The 18,734-nt window shown below is 57.7% G+C and overlaps 1 protein-coding gene across 27 annotated transcripts in view; it reads left to right on the top strand.

The window, feature by feature from the left end:
* The window catches only part of CACNA1G (calcium voltage-gated channel subunit alpha1 G), a 63,395-nt gene that overhangs the window by 16,693 nt on the left and 27,968 nt on the right, over positions 1-18,734 (top strand). For 19 of the 27 annotated variants that reach the window (XM_077852736.1, XM_077852748.1, XM_077852739.1 and 16 more), the window contains exons 9-14: positions 1,090-1,466; positions 13,354-13,505; positions 14,290-14,475; positions 14,577-14,691; positions 14,774-14,929; positions 17,729-17,797. In XM_077852736.1, the coding sequence (XP_077708862.1) occupies positions 1,090-1,466; positions 13,354-13,505; positions 14,290-14,475; positions 14,577-14,691; positions 14,774-14,929; positions 17,729-17,797 (1,055 nt within the window). The remainder of the gene's footprint in view (positions 1-1,089; positions 1,467-13,353; positions 13,506-14,289; positions 14,476-14,576; positions 14,692-14,773; positions 14,930-17,728; positions 17,798-18,734) is intronic. The other 8 variants (XM_077852749.1, XM_077852741.1, XM_077852742.1 and 5 more) reach the window with 1 other exon arrangement.

Here is an 18,734-nt window from a genome sequence, read left to right as displayed (position 1 = left end):
AAACGTTGTTGGATGCTTACTGGGGGGCCAGCCCTGAGCGAGGTGCCTGTGCTTCACGGACGTGCTTTCCCTGGGTGCTTTCCGAGGTTCCCTCTGGCTCTCAGCTTCTGTGATCGAAGCTCATTTAAATGGACATTGGTGTCTTGGGATAGGTCACTGTGCGTATGATCGTGTGCATCCTGGTGTGTATGTATGTGCATATGTGTGCACGAAGGTGTCCAATGTATGTGTGTGTGCCTATGCACGCACGTTTTGGTGTTCATGTGTACGTTGTGTGTCTGATGTGTGCAGTTGAAGGTGTGCACACACGGGTGGTGCTCTGGTCTGTGCATGCTCATGTGTGCACATGCCTAGCACATGTGCATTATATAACACTTGTTTGGCTGTGCAGATATGCATGGTTTGTAAACGGTATGTATGTGCACATAGTATATGTGTGCATGTGTATGCTCACATGTGTATGTGTCTGGGTGTGTATGCATACGAACACAGATCTGTGAGTGTGTGTGTGTCTTAAGGATCCCTTGGGAAATGCTACTCGGAGTAGTGTTGATGCAGGGCTGGCTTCCTGGGAGGAGAGCTGGTCTAGGCTCCTTGCTAAAGGCTTCTCGGATGGGGGAGCTGCCCAGGATCTCAGGGAACAATGAGGCCAAACCCTAGGACAGCCAGCAGTGACTGTCAGTGGAATGCTAATGGCATTTGGGGGCATTCTGCAGCTTAAGACTGCCCACACTGCAGGGCATTCAGCGCCCCTGACCCACTAAGTGCCTAGCACCCCTGTCATTGAAAGAGCCCCAACTCATTTTATTTTTATTTTTTTTAAGATTTTTATTTATTTATTCATAGAGACACACACACACACACAGAGGGAGAGGCCGAGACACAGGCAGAGGAAGAAGCAGGCTCCACGCAGGGAACCCGATGTGGGACTTGATCCCGGGTCTCCAGGATCATACTCCGGGCTGCAGGCGGCGCTGAACCGCTGCACCACCGGGGCTGCCCTCCCAACTCATTTTATATTCACTTTGAGGGGAGGGCCACCCCAAGTAAGAAACCCTGGAGCCCCTAATCTCTTCCCTCCTGTCCTAGGCGCCTGCCAAAGCTCTTGCAAGATCTCCAGCCCTTGCCTGAAGGCAGACAGTGGAGCCGGTGGCCCAGACAGCTGCCCCTACTGTGCCCGGGCGGGGGCAGGGCAGGTGGAGCTCGCCGGCCACGAGATGCCTGACTCAGACAGCGAGGCAGTTTATGAGCTCACACAAGACGTCCACCACGGTGATCTCCGGGACCCCCACAGCCGGCACCGCCAGAGCCTGGGGCTGGACGTGGAGCCCAACTCTGTGCTGGCCTTCTGGAGGCTGATCTGTGACACTTTCCGGAAGATTGTGGACAGCAAGTACTTTGGTCGGGGAATCATGATTGCTATCCTGGTCAACACGCTCAGCATGGGCATCGAGTACCATGAACAGGTAAGGGCGTGTGCAAGGGCACGGTCCCTGGGGCTGGGGACCCTCTGCCTTCCTCCCTTCCCACCCCCGTTTCCAGTTTCTTCTCCATGCCATGACCTTATGGCAGGGAGGAGGCCAGGCAAGAGATTTACCAATGTGTGGGGACTCTGGAGGGTAAAAACCAGTGAATGTCACACAGTCTCTGTGTATGGAGGCTGCCTGAGGCAGTCAGGGTCTGAGCTGGGTATGTTCTATCTGGGAAGGCTTCTCAGAGGAGGTGGGTTTTGAAGGATGAATGAGGGGCGAACATCAGGGATAAGGCTTCTCTGGAGGGACAAGTCATTGGAAGAGATTTGTTCCGGTCTTTGGAGAAGGTACAGAGGGGAGAGAAGGTGTTGGGGAATCCCTCAGCCCAGTACTAGACCCCCCAGCATTCACCTGACTCGATAACTGGGGGCGTGACTGGCTAGAGGTGGGTAGGGGCAAGGAGGAAAGGGTTGGTGGCTGCGCCTGGGTGGAGCTGAGGCCCGTCCGGTAGGGAGGGAGGCCATCTGCTCCCAGCCTCCAGTCCAGGAGCCTTGCTGTGAGTGGGGTGGCTGGGTGGATGAGAACGCCCAGCATGGTGAAGAGACTTGAAACTGTCGCGTTTGAGGAATCGTTCTAAGAACCGGGATGTTTAGTCAGGAGAAGAGGAGGCTCAGCAGGAACAGGCGAGCTGTCTTCAAATATTTGAAGGGCTGTCATGTGGAAGAGGGAATAGGCTTGTTTTGTGGGGCTGATGGCTGCAAGCAATAGGATCTGGGCTGAATGGGAGGAGGCTGTTCTCACTCCTAGAGCTGTGCGAGGACACAAAGGGTGGCCTGGGGACCCCACTGCCCCCAACCTCCCCCCCTTCACACACACACTGATTGGGGGTAGGAGCAGGCCCCATGGGGCCTTCCAGAACGGCTCTTTCCAGAAGACAGCCCTTTGCCCCAGTTTGGTCTTCTAGGTCACCCCCTTGGCTGATTCTTGGAAAAGGGGGGGGCAGCCAGTAAGTGCTGCCAGCACAGGCCCTCCTGTTCTTTCCTGGGTGTCCCTGCCTCCCTGAGGCTCAGGCAGGGGACTGGGGTGCCAGAACTTGACCTTTCCTGGTAGAGAACTGAGGTGATATTAGAGATGTGGAGGGCCTGGGGGAAGGGGCTGGCAACAGGGGCTAGGTGGTACCTGTGGGGGAGGGTCTCCGTTGAGCCCCGGGGGCATAGGTCCAAGCCAGAGCTGGAGCTGATGTGAGACGGTCACTTTTCAGAGGGCTCAGGGCCCCCTCTCCCACCCTGCTGACCTCCGTGCCCCTCCTGTCGTGCACACTCAGCTCCTAACCCAGCTGCACTGTCCGGCCCAGTCCCTCCGCCATCACCATCGCACCATGGGCGGGGTAGGACAGAACAAGTGCTTCCTCTTGCTCGACACTCCCCCCACCAGGTGGCTATGCCCGGTTCTCTCTTGTTGGAGGTGAGGTGCAGGGAGGGGACAGGACACCAGCTGCAGTGCCAGCAGGTGGGGAGTATGGCACTGTGGTGAGGGTGTTGTGTCTGGGCGCCTGGGACGTGGGTGTGTGTGCACACGCCCGCCCAGCCAGCCTCCTGGGGAGAGGTGCTCCACTGTGCCAGGCTGGTGGGGGCAGCGTGTTCCGCTGTGGGGACCCAGGCCGTGGCAGCCCTAACCTCCCATTACCCTGGCTCTACGAGCCTGAACCGCAGCCTCCTCTGGCTCACCCCAGTTCTGGCCTTGGTCAGATGCCCCTCCCCTGGGGGTGCTGAACCCCACAATCTGCCCTGGCGGAGGCTGCCGGTGGAGGCTTTAGCTATGTGGGGAAGGAGCTGAGTCACAGACTGAGGGCTGATGGAGCTGCAGCAAGAAGCCTCTCAGTTAGACGTCAAGAAGGACACCCCCTTGGGGAGGAAGTGAAAGGGATCCATCAGGGGTCCCCTTGCCCGAGGTCCTGAGGAAAGCAGGGGACAGCCCCCCCCACCAAACCTCCCTCAGCAGCAGGGAGCCCCCACTTGGCGCTACACGGTCTGCTCTGGAGAGGGGTAGTTTGTCCCAGGACCTGGCTGCTGAAGGCGCCACCAGGGTGAGTGGGAGTCCCCAGCAGGCCGGCCAGATGCCCGACTGCTGCCGGGCAGGCTCGGGGCCAGGGGTGGTAAGAAGTCCCAGAAGCAGCCACGGCCCTGTGCTTGCAGCCACTGCGGCGTGAACGTCCTGCCATCTGCGCCTCGGAATCTGAACAGGCTGGGGGGGGTGCCAGGGGAGTGAGGAGATGCGGGGGCCGAGGAGGGACAGAGCCATGGAGGGGGAGACGGAGACGCAGAGGGAGGTGGAGACCAGGAGAAGGGGTCCCAGTGGGCAAGACGCCGGCCTGTGGGGATAGAGGCAGCCATAAAGGGGGGAAGGACTGAGAGGCAGGGACAGGAGGAATAGAGACAGGCAGGGGCAGATGGACACTTGGGGAGGGAATGGAGACAGACGGAGGCAGAGAGACACAGGGGTGACAGAGAGAGAGAGCTGAAGACAGAGAATGAGACCCAGTGGTAGATGAGGACACATGGGCAGGGCTGGAGACACAGACTTGGATGGAGCCTCCCAGACAGGGGAGGGGGAGCCAGGGAAGGAAGAGAGCCAGAGGAGACCCGAGGGAGAGAGACAGCCACGGGCCGAAAGAGGTGAGGACCCAGAGGCTCAGGGTGTCCGTGTAGTGTCCTGAACGAGGAGATCGTGTCCATCCATCCTGGTATTGTGTCTTTTCCCAGCGAGGAGCCCAGCCCCCTTTCCTGCCCATTCCTGCTGCCCTCCCCAGGCCTGTCCTCTCCCATTGTCACCTTCCTTACCCCTCGATTTTCCTGCAGGGGATGGTGACACCCCCATGCCACTCTCTACCAACAGAGGAAGCACTCGTTTTGTCATACCCAACCCTACCCCAGGAAGATCCCATGTTGTCCACACCCTCCTGCCTCCCCCACTCCTTAACCCACTGGCTGGTGAGAACTAACAGGACTGTTTCTCCCAGAGGGACTAGTGAGGAGGACAAGGACACAGGACACTGGGGAGGGAGTGACTCAAGAACAGAGATGTGATCTGATGGAGGAGAAGCATGTGTGTGCCCCCTATCCATGAGGGGGCAGAACCTGGAGCAAGGAGCTTGCTGTGATTTATCCATCCCTCTCTCTCTCCTTCCATCCATCCATCCATCCATCCATCCATCCATCCACCCCACACACATTTCCTGCCCATTGGAGTTGGGGGGGAAACTTCCTGATTTGTGGTGTTTACAGCATTTGTCAATTGCCATGGTATAAATGCTGTCATCAAGCTAGCAACGTGGTGCCACTGAATGGGGTTGGGAAGAGGGGTGCACACATTGGGCCAAGGCACCGCATCCTTCCTTTCAGAGAGGTCACCAACAAGTTGAACGGGCACATTTATTTGATGTGGTATGCACTCAGAGAGGGCTATGTGGAGTAGTCTGGGATCCAGACGGGGAGAGATTCAGGGAGAGCTTCATGCAGGATGTGATTTGGGAGTTGAATCTGAAGGAAGAGTGAGATCTAGCCAGTGAAGGGTGGGGTGTAGGGCACAATATGAGGGAGGGTCAGTGGCACCAACCACCAAACACCAAAACTGAGAGATTTATAAGGAATTCGGAGTGAGTGAGTGAGGTACTGGGTTGGGGCTGGGATGAACAGGTGACAAGAGACTAGTTTGGAAAAAATTCAGGGCCAGGTCCTGAGAGGCACAGGAAGGAGTTTGGATTTTTTCCTGAAGGTGATAAATTCCCAAAAAACGTTTTAAGCAGGTCAGTGATACAAGCTGGCATGGGTTCTATCAAAAGTCTGCTGGAGTCAAGGACGGGAGACAGGAGGCAGGGAGGCCAACAAGAGGGCTATTGCAGGGGTCCAGATGGTTCATACATTTCTGCTCCTGGAAGTGGAGGGAAGGGGGTGCTGGGGAGAATGGGCAGGGGGCTGAATTTGCAGGACTCCACACCAGTTGGAGATTTGGGGGAAGGACCCAACAAGGACGAGACCAAGTTCCTGCTTGGGGTGAGAACACTGGGCCTTGAGCAGATTGGGGCTGCAGGATATTTGAGACAAGGCACCCATGGGACATCCTGGGTCTAGCTAGCAGGTTGCTGGGGCTCAGAAGAGATGCTGCCTCTGCCTGGGTCTGCCCTGGGGCCAGGCTGCTCCAGGAGGAGGGAAGGGTACAGAGAGGGGGTCTTGGTGTCACCAGGGCTTCCTAACCACCCCTTCCTGGCTCTGGGGTGCCGAGGACAGAGGCTAACTTCACGTTCTAGAGGAGGGATGACAGAGAGAGGTGGAGGAGGGTCATGTGGCCCAGTGGTCTCCTGGGCTGCTGATGAGAGAGAGGCAGGGTCCCGAGCAGACTGCTGTTCAGGCCAGCAGAGGACAGGGCAGGTGATGATTCTGCTCATTGCTCAGATTCTGGATCCATCCTGTCACTCTAGATCCATGTCCAGGGAGGGTTTCTATTTATAAGTGAGTGAGGTCAGCTGTTCAAGGCGGGGGAAGCTGGGGGTGGAGTGGGGTGGGGCGTGGGGGAGAATCCAGATGTGGCAGGTCTTCCCTTTGAGAGCATTCACAGACTTCTTTGGGATCCTGCTGAAAACTGGGGACTCTGTCTCCAGAAAATACACACATGCATGGACATCCCAAATGTGGCCTTTGAGGACAAGGGTTTACAGACATCTCCCACCCCAAGCCTGTCCCTTGGGCCTTCCATGAATTCTTGGTCTCCAGACAGAGGAGCCTTGGCTCAAGAACTGACATGGTGGCCAAGCAGGATATTGGGGAATGATCCTTTTAGAGCTGCCCTGGCCCCAGATTTCTAAAGTCTCTCCAGATGTGGGGCGGGGGGCAATGGGTGCTGTTTTGGAGATGGCTGGCTAAGGGGGTGCTCACATTCCTTCAAGCATCCTGTGGCTCTAGGCTCCTCCAGTTCAGCAAACACCTCCTCCTGTGCACAGCACGCTGCTAGAATAGAAGAACAGAATGGCAGGGGGCGGGGGACGGAGCCAGAAGCACCGGAGAGATTTAGGTTCTAGCTGAAAAGTTCTGCTTCATGGACGATTATGCCAAATGTTGTAAAGGAGGCTTCTGGGGACAGAGGAGAGAGGCTCACACCCAGGTGGGGGCTTGAAAGAGCTTCACAAAGGAGGTGGCTTTCGAGAGCTGTCCTTGAAAGATAGGTGGGATTGGCAGCTGGGGCAAGGGGCAGCGAGGCCTCGGCGGGAGGATGAAGGGGAATTCTGACAGCCCAGCCTGGAAGTGCACAGGGTGGCACAGGACACTCTGAAGGACAGTCATTGCCTCCCCGCCCCCCTCCCCACCCAAGGTGTCTGAGCAGGAGCCCCTGTGAGTCCAGCAGCATTGAAGGAAGCCTGAGAGTCCCCCGGGTGTGGGCTGGGTTGAGGGAGGGGCCCAGAAGCTATTCCTGTCCCTCAGGTCAGAGGCAGAGGGTCCCCAGGATGGTGGGGGGAACACAGGGGGAAGGGCCAGCACTGCCATTGGCAGGGTCTATAGGCCTGGCACCTGCTGCTGGAGGGATGAGGGCCCCTGTGAATCCTAGATAATTCCCAGTTTCTGAGACAGAATTCTGGAGGGTGATGTCCGGGAAGGGTCAGGTTTGGAAGAGGGGGTGAGCAGGTTTGTTTTGGATGTGCTGCATTTGAGCTGGATGCAGGCCATCCCGGGAATGCTATTGGGCAGGTTGGCTCTCTGGGTGAGGAGCCAAGGGTTTGCAGGGAGATTGTTCAGTGTCATCCACACCCCAGTGATAGCTGGGGAGGGGGGATTCTAGGAGCTGGGGGCAAGGGGAGGGAGAGGATTCTGACTGAACTCAGGGAGGAAAGGGGGCAGTGGGAGAGGAGCTCTTGGAGGGCAGGAGGTGGCACTCCTACCCGGTCAGGGAAGTCAGGGGCACTGGCAAGTGCAGCTGGCAGCAGGCTCAGGTGCTGCCCTGGCATCCACTAAGGGGCGGTTGGAAGAGAGTCTGGAGAGAGCTGGGGTGGTGGGGCAGGGTTTGGGGGGACTGGGCCTGCACTCACAGAGTGCAGAGTCCAGGAAAGGAGATTGGAGGAGGGAGGGAAATAGGAGTAAGTGATGCATGAGAATGGGTCCTGGGGGTCCCAGGGAGTGGGGTATGTGTGGAGGGGGATGGAGGTGCAGGGGGTGGAGGGGAGGAGGGAGGAGCAGAGGAGAAATAGCAGGTCACAGAGCTGTTTGTGGGGAGGGAAGTAGAGGCCCCCTTAAGTGGGATTGGCGGTATGGGGAGGGGGCAGGTTGGAGGTGGGGACAGAGGTGGGGCAAGGAGTGGGGGAGGGTTTGGATTAGCCCCAGCAGAGGAGGGGGAGGTGGAGCCCCAGCAGCAGAGGATGGTGAGGGAAGGCAGAGAGCAGCCGTGAGGCCCCCAGCTGGCATTGCCCTGTCCAGTCAGCACAGGTTCGTGACAGAGCAGCGATTCCACGGCCCAGGCAGAGGTGGAGGGGGTGGGGACTCACCTGGGCTGGGGCCAGCCCAGCAGGAGCCCTCTGAGGTCTGGGGCGGGAGGGCAGCCTTGAAATGGTCCACAGGGGCTCCAGACTGAGAGGTTGTTCTGGCAGGTGGGGGCTTTGGGTTGGCTGTCTCCGAGCTGAGTGCTGTGGGTGCCCTGGACCTACTTTGCTTGTGTGTTTCCTTGGGGCAGCTTTGAGGAGCTGGCAGGAGATTGTGGGGAGAGGCTAAGGCCACCCCTGGTTAGGGGGCACTGGGCCCAGTGGGCACGAGTGGCTGGAAGGAGATCTGCCCAGGGAGGCGAAGTTCCAAGTGGGAGAAATCCCAGGGGTCTCGGAAGGGCAAGGCCATGATCTATACGGTGAAGCCCGTGGGGTTTCCTGGAAGCCAGCTGCCACTCAGGTGTCTCCTGACTTCCCTTAGAGGAGGAGGAGGGAGGAGGTCCCAGTGACCCTTATCCCATCACTGTGGCCCACCTGGACTGCCCCCTCCTGGGTGTGGGGGTGCAGCAGACAGGGCTGCCAAAAGCAGAGGTGAAGTGAGCCAAGGAGTCAGAATCAGGGAGTAGAGATTTCCAGGTCAGTGGAGCTGTGGGAGCTGAGGAGAGTGGGGTGGAGGGGTGACCTGTGCAAGCCTCTGCTCAGTGGTCACCCCGCTCGACCGTCCTTCTCGCCTTCCCCATGTGCCGGAGCCAGCTCCCAGGCCTCCCGCCTGGACCGCTGCAGTATCCCCCTAATTGGTCTCCATCTCTCCGTCTCTCCAAGCCATCAGCATGCTGCCACTACTGCAGCCAGATTAATCTTAATACACCGCTCTGCACAGCTCTTCCCTCCCCCTAGAAGCCCCAGTGGCAGCGTCGTGGGCAGAGGCAAGTCCAGCCCGGGTGGTGGAGCAGAGTCAAGGCCATCCTGCCCAGGCCCTGCCGACCTTGCAGCCACATCCGCCACGGGCCCCTCCCACCCTCTGACCTGGGAGAACTGCTTGATTCTTGGTCCCCGTGCATTCCTTCCTCTGCACCTTCGCGCGTGCTGCCCTCAGCCAGGGAGGCCCTCCACGGGGTTCTCCACCTGCCACCTCTGCCTCACTGACACTGGCCCCAGCTGGCTCTGAGCTCCTGGGGTGCTCCCGCTGTTTGCCCCCAGCGTGGTGCCTCGTGCAGTCTTCCAGGCGGTCTATCCTGCCACGTGTGAGGCCTGCTTCCACTGTCAGCGCCCACAGGGCTGCCTGAGCGTGGCTCTGGGCTGGGTGTCCGCAGTCTTTAACTCCTGTGTTCTGCAGAGCAGCTGGTCATGAGGTGATGCTACCCTGTTTAACAGAAGAGACCACTGGGGAACAGCGAGGTTAAGGGACCTGTCCAAGGTCATACAGGTAGAGAGTCTCAGAGTTGGCAGGCCTCCCACACTCTGGTTTCACCCCCACGCTTTGATCGCCAGTGTTCTGTGCACAGGGAACCCATTAGGAGTTGGTCAATAGAGGTGCTGTGGGTTTCAGGGGCGTCCTGGTGCTGAGAGGTCTGGAGCAGCTCATGGAAGGCTACAGTTGCTCCAGCGTGGCAGGCTGGGGGGGGGAGGTGAAGTGTTGGGAGATGGGGCATTTACAGTTAGCATTTTCCCAGAGAAGAGCCTGGGTCCCCCGGGTGGGAGAAGCTCAGGATGCCTGGCCTCAACTTCCTGAAGACTCCAAGGGGCCTTGATGTCTGTGAACAGAAGGGAGGATAGGTCTAGACCTGAGAAGGGACTTGCTGGCAGCAGGAAAGAGTTGGGGAGCGGGCTGGTGCCCAGCTGACAGGCCTGTGTGCAGCTGCGTGGCTTCTCTCCCTGCAGGGGAGGGGTGTGCAGCTCGGAAGATGCAAGGGAAAGTGCAGGCAGCCCTTGCTCTGCACCTTCCTAAGCCAACTTCGGGGCACCACATCTCTTGGAGCCTCAGTTTCCCTGGCTGCCTCAGAGGCCGGGAGGAAATGAAATCCTGGGAGGAGGGATCAGCCAGTGCCATGCCGGGGAAGGTAGGAGCAGAAATTGGCTCCCTCCCCTCCCCTTTGCTGCTGCAGTGGCTGTGATCATGGCTCTAGTCCCTGGGGCAACCGTGTTGCTAAGATTGTGTCTCTGTGTCCTCGTCCTGCGTTTGCAGAACATTCCCAGCCTCCAATTTAGTAACTTGGGCAGACCCGTCTTGGGGAGGAGTGCCTTTTCCCATGGATCATGAAGGGATACTGGGGCCCCAGGAGGAAATAGGCATCGCCCTTAAGTGTGTGCAGCGAGAGGGTGCAAGAAATGGAGGACGGGCTGAGGGACAGTGCCCGGTTCTCCTTTCGCCCTGCTGCTCCAGTCCCAAAGCTGCCTGGAGGGGTGAGGCGGGAGCTCCAGCCTTTGCTGCCATCCTCCTCAACCGCATGGACAATGCGGGCCGGTGTACAGGCATCCAGGAGCCATGAGCCATCGGGCAGACTGTTGGGACCCCCATGGATGACATCTGGAACTGCTGAGAATCCCCTCTCGTGCCCAATGCTGGTTGTGCTTTTAAGTTTCACTGATGGAAAAAAAAAAAAAAAGTTTTACTGATGGAGTCAATACAAGATACCAAAAACTATTGTGCTTTCAGCTACTTTTTTTTTTTTTATTAATTTTTTATTTTTGGCAGCTTCTTTTAAAGCATCGTTTATATGCCATAAAATTCACCCATTGTAAGGGCACCTCAGCTGTGTTTTCAGATCAACTTGTTCTTTATTCATACATCTAAGTTCATGTGAGATATAATTTTATATATTTTGGAAGGAACATTATGAATTCAGTCCATCCATGTGTATGGATGCACTGGCCCCTTGCTGGCACCTGGGGAGGGTTTGAAGCCTGACCACCTAGTGTTATCAGGGTCAGAACGAGATAGGATTGGGTCCCACTCTTGGGTTGTCCCTGCCCTGTGACTTTGAACCAGGTGCTCACCATCTCTTGACCTTTCTGCCCCTCTGTAAAACAAGGGTGCCAGGGCTGTTCTATGGAAGACATGAGGTAAGACCCAGGGAGAGCCTCGGAACTCACAAAGCATTGCACTTGTGTGGTCTGTGCTTTTCACCTTTATCCAATCCAAGGATGGACAGCTGGGCAGGTGGCAGAGCAACAGGGAGGCAGTCTTGCTGACCATGGCTCCCTGGCAGACTGGACTTGGGAGCACAGAGTTGGGGATCCACTTTGTTGGGAGGGCTCTGCGCCCTGAGATTTATCTGTCCTGACAGTGGCCTCTTCCCTACCACATTTACTGCACCAATCCTGGAGGGATCCAAGGTCCTGCCTCTCGGTGACCTCATTCACTAGGTCAGGTGGCAGGGCCCCCCTCTTGCCTCCACTTGTAGTCTGGTGAGCAAGGACTTGTTCGAGTTGTGCTGGACCCATGGGCTCCTTGCCACCCTGGCCCCATAGCTGACTCTTGGCCATACTGGCTGACCCTGGTTCTGCCCCCCAGGCCTGTCTTTGGAAAGAATGCATGTACAGGCTGAGCGCTTCTCTCTTTCCGAGTAGCTGTTCACATCCAAACACTCCTCACCTGCCAATCAGAAGGCCCTTCCTTCTAGGTCTCCCCACCTCCTACCTAGGCTGGCTATACAAAGTCAGGCCATTAGGACACATTTGGTGGTGCCCAGGCCCAGCTCCATGCTTGGGTGATCTCCGTGGGCAGCCAGCCAAATGAGGCAGCTGGATAAACAGGGGAGGGTGTCTGATGGACTTAGGGCTTCATCTGGCTGTATGTTTTCACTCAAACTTCTTTTTTTTTTTTAATTTTTATTTATTTATGATAGTCACAGAGAGAGAGAGAGAGAGAGAGAGAGAGGCAGAGACACAGGCAGAGGGAGAAGCAGGCTCCATGCACCGGGAGCCTGATGTGGGATTCGATCCCGGGTCTCCAGGATCGCGCCCTGGGCCAAAGGCAGGCGCCAAACCGCTGCGCCACCCAGGGATCCCCTTCACTCAAACTTCTTGAACTGCTTTTGAAACTTGGGCTCTTGGGTGATCAGGACATCCCACTAGGTGGGGAGTGGGCTCCATTGAGCCAATCATGTCTCACCCTGCATCTCCAGCCCTCAGCCCAGCCCTGCCCCTCTCTTGGCCCCCAGACATGGCTCATTCCTGTGCTCCCCCCTGTGATGCCTTCTGTGCCCCTCTCCATGGGGAGACTCCATTTATCCTTCAGAGTTTGTTTCAAGGGCTGCCTCCTAAGGCTTTCCCAGTGTGTTCCTCTCTCACCGACTCTTCCCTAGACTCTTGGATTTACCATCCGGATAATTTATTTTGGAACCTAAGTATCTAAGGCCTCTTGTGGTTATTCAGCTATTTTGTGTACGACCTGTTTCCAGCGAGACTCTGGGCTCCCGGGAGGCAGGAAGCATGGTGGGCATGTTTTTGCAGCTCCTTTAATGTCTGATGCATTGCTAGGCATACAGTAGACGCTTAATCCTGACAGAAGGGAGGGAGAGAGGTGACGAGTGAGCTGGAACAGCAGAAGTTTGTCATTTCTGATGACCTCTCTAGGAGGTGCCCCTGCTCCCAGTCTCAGACCCTGGGTAGAAGCATGGAAGTAATTATCTCCAGTGTTTTATGTTTGGCCAGAGAGGTTGAGAATTTTGCTGAAGGCCACACAGTGAGTAGACAGGATAGGCTGGAAATTAACCCAGGTGTCCTAGTCTCAGGTAGCAGCTCCAGGTACCTCCTTGCCTATGACAACCCTTCTTGGAGTCTCCCTTCTGCCCATCGGCATGTGGGCATGCGCGTGCGTGCATATATGTGCATGTGTCTGCGTGCACGTGTTTGTGTGTGCAGTGTGTGGGGGCGTGCAGTGTATGCATGTGTCTGGAAGGAAGCAGCGTAGCCAACAGTTGTCCAGGAGAAGGCTGCCAAGTCCACAGAGTAATTGTAGAGCACGTGTGACTTTGCGTGTGGCTGGGTGTCTGGGTACGCATTGTGGGGCCTTGGCGATCACCCTCCGACATCGGCCAGCATTGTTGTGCTGCTGGCCATGGCCTGCCGAGCTGACATGGCAGCACAGAACAGGCTGGGTCTCGGAGGTCCTAGCAGGAGGTGGGCAGGACCTACAGCACGGGCTTCCCACCAGCCTGTGGCCCTGGGATTTGAGACCCAGAGCTGGGATTTTGGGTGGTGGCTGCCCCTAAGTGCCTGTCCCTCATGGACTGTCTGGGGGAGGATCCTCCCCAGGAGCCTGAGCTTCCTGCACCACCGTGGGCCCCCACCGCCTGCCCAGCCCCAGCTTGCTACTCCTGCTGCTCCTTTCCCCGTGGCCCCCTGCTAGGGAGGACGGGGCCGAGGGGCTCAGGGATGAGCCTTGGCTGCTTCTTACTCCATCCTGCCCTCCAGCCCGAGGAGCTGACCAACGCCCTAGAAATTAGCAACATCGTCTTCACCAGCCTCTTTGCCCTGGAGATGCTGCTGAAGCTGCTGGTGTACGGTCCCTTTGGCTACATCAAGAACCCCTACAATATCTTCGATGGCGTCATTGTTGTCATCAGGTATAGCTGCCCCTCCACCGCCTCTCATCTGAAGGACGCCCGTTGGTGGGGTGGAGGGGAGCTTGGGAGCAAAGCCACACAGCCTATTCCTCTGCAGTAGAGGGCCCCCCTGACCCACAGGCCCTGCCACTCCCTCAGTGGAGGGTGATCCATTCCAGCCTCTCTCAGCTCTACCTCGCTCAGGCTGAACTTGGCCTTGCATCTCCATTGGCTGGACCCCTGTGCAGTGTCCTCTGTCCTCTCTCTAGTTCTTGCCCTTGACCCCGTGCAGGCCTGGGGTGAGTGAAGATTGGGGATCAGACTTTGCAGAGGAGTTGCAGGAGGTGTGAGGCCCGGCAGCTGTCCCTGCTTGCAAAGTGCTTGGAAACCATCTCAGACACCCGCAACTTACTTTAGGGTTTCCAAGACCCTAGGAAAGTGTTCCGTGCCCCTAGGCCTGGGGCCAGGAGAGCTGCTTTATTGCTTTCTGGAATTGGCTTTAGATTTCATTAGAAGAGAACAAAGCAGATATTCCATAACTGGATGCCGTTGCACTGGCCAGGATTTGGGAGCGGGCTCTCCGCTGCCAGGATGTGATTTCAGGTCTTGGAGGGTGGAGAGGGCTGGAGCTGTCACCTACATCCATCTCAGGGGCTCCTGTCTGGAGGCCCAGGGACCCACCTGTGCCCTACTTCCTCATGCTGTGCTGGCTCTTCCGGGCCCCCAGGGGCAGCCAGGCCCTCTCAAAGGCAGGGATGGGGGAGGGTGAGCACGCAGGGGCTCAGGCTCCCTGCCCTCCTTGCAGCGTGTGGGAGATCGTGGGCCAGCAGGGGGGTGGCCTGTCGGTGCTGCGGACCTTCCGCCTGATGCGGGTGCTGAAGCTGGTGCGCTTCCTGCCGGCACTGCAGCGGCAGCTCGTGGTGCTCATGAAGACCATGGACAACGTGGCCACCTTCTGCATGCTACTCATGCTCTTCATCTTCATCTTCAGGTGAGGGCAGGTGCGGCATCCGTGCCGGTTGGGAGGAGGGCCTGAGGGGCAAAGGGGTGCTGCTGCCCTGACCCCCATCTTGTGGTTCCTTGTGTCTTCAGCATCCTGGGCATGCATCTCTTTGGCTGCAAATTTGCATCTGAGCGGGACGGGGACACGCTGCCGGACCGGAAGAATTTTGACTCCTTGCTCTGGGCCATCGTCACCGTCTTTCAGGTGCCAGGGTAACCAGGCAGGGGAGTATGGGGGTGGGGGAGGTGCCCGGGTAAAAGCCCTGACTCCTGGCCTCTGCCCGCAGATCCTGACCCAGGAGGACTGGAACAAGGTGCTCTACAATGGAATGGCCTCCACGTCATCCTGGGCCGCCCTTTATTTCATTGCCCTCATGACCTTTGGCAACTACGTGCTCTTTAATCTGCTTGTCGCCATTCTGGTGGAGGGCTTCCAGGCGGAGGTAACCCCCTGCCCTCAGCAGTCAGCTGTGGTGGGCTGGGAGGTCTCAAAAAAAATGCCCGTCAGGCTGGTGGTGGAGGTGGGGGCTGTCTAGGGCAGAAGGCTCCAGGTCTCAGGCAGCCCCTCAGCACTGGGGAGACAGGGAGTTTGTGGGGGCTCCCTGGGGCCAAGATTAGCTGCCGAGTGGGTTTCGGTATCAAAGTTGGTTAGACCCTTCCCCAGGGAGCTGGAGAGGTTGGTACAAGATGCAGCTGGATCCCGGACACAGGTGCTCTCGGGGACATCAGGAGGGGACCCATCTGAGCCGAGGGGTGGGGGAAGCATGTGTGCAAATCATCTGAGCTCCAGCTGAGCTGATGAGGATGCCACCAGGGCCTGGGCAGGGCTAAGCTGCCCAGGGTGAGAAATGAGCCCAATTAGCTGCAGGCATGGCAGAGATGAGCGTCCTATTTCCAGCCCAGGCTCCATCACCTTCGTCACAGGCAGCGTCATCAATTAATATTGATTCGCATTGATCCTGCCCCTGCTGTGCCTGGGCTCAGCTTCTGCCTGATGAGTGGTGCCCCGTTCCTCTCTCTCGGCTCGGCCCCTCGCCCCGCCGAGCTCCAGACCAGCCCAGCCTCCAGGCATCTTTCACAGGCAGGTTGACCCAACCTAGAAATGCTCCAGGTTGGGCGTAGAGAAGCTCTTGGTCCAGTTCTCTCTGGGTGACCCGGATGGAAACTCCCGCTGCGGCCTGGTCTATAAATACTCAGCACACGGTGGAAAAACAAAAATCTATTTTCCAACTCTTTCCCAGCCTTGCGAGGGAGGGCTGTTCCCCGTAGGCCAGCTGGGCTGATGGGGTGCGAGTGCATCTGTCCCATACCGGCCTTCCCCTGCTGTCAGCCGCGCAGTCTGTAGTGATCCGTGATGGGGTTTCCTCCCGCAGGGTGGCAGCGAAGGCAGCAATGGGGGAGGCGGGCCCTGCCTTTGGGGATGGCTGGCCCTCTGGTGCACAGGGGATGAGGCACATATTTGGGGGTTCCCTGGGGCCTGAAAAGTTAAAGGATGCCATCATTCTTTCATAAGAGCCAGAGTCTCCGTGGATACCCACCACTCTCAGCTTGTGGGAAGAGGAGCTGAGTGGGGATGGGGGTCCTGCAGCCCCTTCCAAACCGTCGTTGTTCCTGACGGTTAAGATGTCCTCAGAGAAATTCCTTTGAAATTCCAAGGAAGGAAATGGAAGAGACCCCAGCCTATCCCTCTCCCCTCGGCTGGCCCTGGCTGGCCATTCGGGAACAGACAGCCCCCTTCCCGCCACCGCCCCTTTCCGCAAACACTTTGTTAAATCCAGTGCTGCCAGCCGGCCTGGTTGCTAGGCAGCCGTGAAGTCTGCTGCTGGGAAGGAAGGCAGGTCACTCTGGCCCTGCTGGGGGCCTGTGGCTGCCCCAGCCTGATGGGGGCGGTTAGGGTCCGGGGCCACAGCCTCCTCCACTGGCAGAGCACAGGTGTCTGTAGAGGAGGGTCCCACTCAGCACTTGGTGCTTCAGGTCTGGGGTGGGATGGAGAACAGATTTCCAGATCAATCCTGGTCCAGGCGGGGAGGCAGTGGCATGGCCCTGGAGCGCCCTCACCAGCTGCCCCCTGTCCTGCGTGTGAAAGCCAACACCTGGGTGGTGGGGGAGGGCCAGTCACTCAATGCCAGTGACCCGGACTCTTTCAGAAGCACCTGCCCTCTCTTGTACAAGTTTCAGGGGGTTGCACATGTAGCTTTGGGGGAGCTCCACAATCTGGCAGGAGAGGCTGCTTTTTAACTCTCGTGATGTCCGGCTTTTTTACCAACGAGGCAAGCCACCTCAGGAGAGGAAGTGGCGGCCCCCATTTTCTTGGGCATCACTAGCAGGAGGGCTCAAGGGTAGCCCCTGGCTGGCCTTGCCACCCTGCCAAGAGGTAAGAGGGAGGAGGCCCAGGGGACTGGCTGGTTCAGCTGTTGGTTTCCTGACTTGCGGGGAGCAGTGCCCTGAATCCCTGTATATTTATCATCCACACACTTAATTAAATGAACAGGCGGCAAGCCCTGTGTGAGGCCATTAATTGATATTAAACAACATCATAGCTGTCATCCCAGTGTTACTTGTCATATCCCATCCCAGTCGGAGCAGCTGGCCCTGGTCTGTTTTGGAGGGACCAGGCCGAGTGGGTGGGCCTGGGGAGGCCTGTTCCAGCTCCCGGCCTTCAGCCTCCTCCCAGCTTTTGGCTCCATCCTGTCCTCCTTCCCACCCTCCCTATCCACTCCCCTCAAGCCCCCTGCCAGTGCTGGGCCAGTGAAAGGTGAGCTGGAGACTCAGGTGCAAGGCCCAGATGGACCCCTACTCTCTGCATGCCTTGGGGCAGTGCTCTTAGCTTCTCCAAGCCTCAGGTACCTCTTCTCAGATGGCATCGGTGCTTCCTTCCCAGCTTGCGAGAGGCGAGCCGGTATTAATAAGGTAGTTTCGGGAGGGCTGGCACTCCTCCAGTGAATGGTAGCTGTGTTCTAGGATTATCGGGGGGTTCAGTCTCCCCCTCTGCCCTTTTGCCCATCTTCATGGCCTCTGCCCTCCACCCTTCAGATTCATTCTGGCCTGAGGGCCTGTGGTTGAATTCTGGAAGGCCGTTATGTTCCCTTTCTCCTGTGCCCCTCCCCGCAGTGTCTCGTCCCTCTCCCACCCCTGCCCGGTTTGCACTATCCTTTTCTTCATCCTCTTTCGACACTGCTGATGTCTGAAAGCCCGAGCGCCTGTGACCAGCGCCCGTCCCCTGCCTCCCCGTCTCCCTGTAGGAAATCAGCAAACGGGAAGATGCGAGTGGACAGTTAAGCTGTATTCAGCTGCCTGTCGACTCCCAGGGGGTAGGTACGCAATCATGAGTCGGCATGCCTCCCCTCTCCGTGCCCTGTGTCCCCTCCACCCTGCCTCTGCGTCTCTGTGCTCGTGTTCACGCTCAGCTGCTGTGCAACTGTGGTAGCTGTGGTGGTCATTGGTGTTGTGAGGTTTGCTTCGATTTTAAGTCCCTTCCCCCACCCCCCACCCAGGACATTGAGAGGAAGAGCCTCCTTACCTCTGGGCCCATCAGCCTGCAAAGGGCACAGTTCCTGTCCCCCGCTGGACCGGTGGAGGGGCGGGAGAAGGAAGGGACTTAGAATCCTCTGTGTGCACGTGTGTGGGACACCGCGTGTGCGTGTCTACACTGAGGTCCCTGAGGAGTCCGAGTCATCAGGCTTCAGTGGACTCAGGTTCCGTGGCCGCAGACCGTGCTCCACCATCTCTCTCCCCTCCCCCTTGCCCTGAGCCCCTATTGGAGACCCCACAAGCTGCCTCAGCTCAGGACAAGTCTTTGGAGGATGTGAGGGTGGAGATGCCTCTTGCCAGAATGTACCAGACTCTTAGTCCACTTCCAAGTCTCTGGCCCCTTGACCACCTGGGAGGTCCAGCAGGTATCCGGGGCGGGGGGTGGGGGCACGTTCCTCCTCTGGCTCCCATGCCAGAGCCTGTGCTCTGCCGTTCCCTACACTGGCACTGGAATTTCGGGCCGAAGCCAGGATTCCTGCGGGACCCCATGGTGCTGTGCATCCCGAGCAGCCCCCTGGAGATCCTGCGAGATAATTAAAGGCCTCGTTAGGGATGTAAACTGAGTTAATGAAAATGATCCCCTGAGATGCCAATTACGCAATATTTATGTCCTTATCAAAAGTAGCAATCAAGTATTTCTTAATAACTTCTTAAGGAGAAGTGTGTAATTACTGAGGAACCTACTGACCTGCTAAGAAGGAAAAAGTACCCCTGAGA

The sequence above is a fragment of the Canis aureus genome, chromosome 16 (genome assembly GCF_053574225.1).
Source record: "Canis aureus isolate CA01 chromosome 16, VMU_Caureus_v.1.0, whole genome shotgun sequence".
NCBI classification, from domain to species: Eukaryota; Metazoa; Chordata; class Mammalia; order Carnivora; family Canidae; genus Canis; species Canis aureus.
Note: the sequence above shows the minus strand (reverse complement) of the source record. Positions and strands in the feature narration are given on the sequence as shown.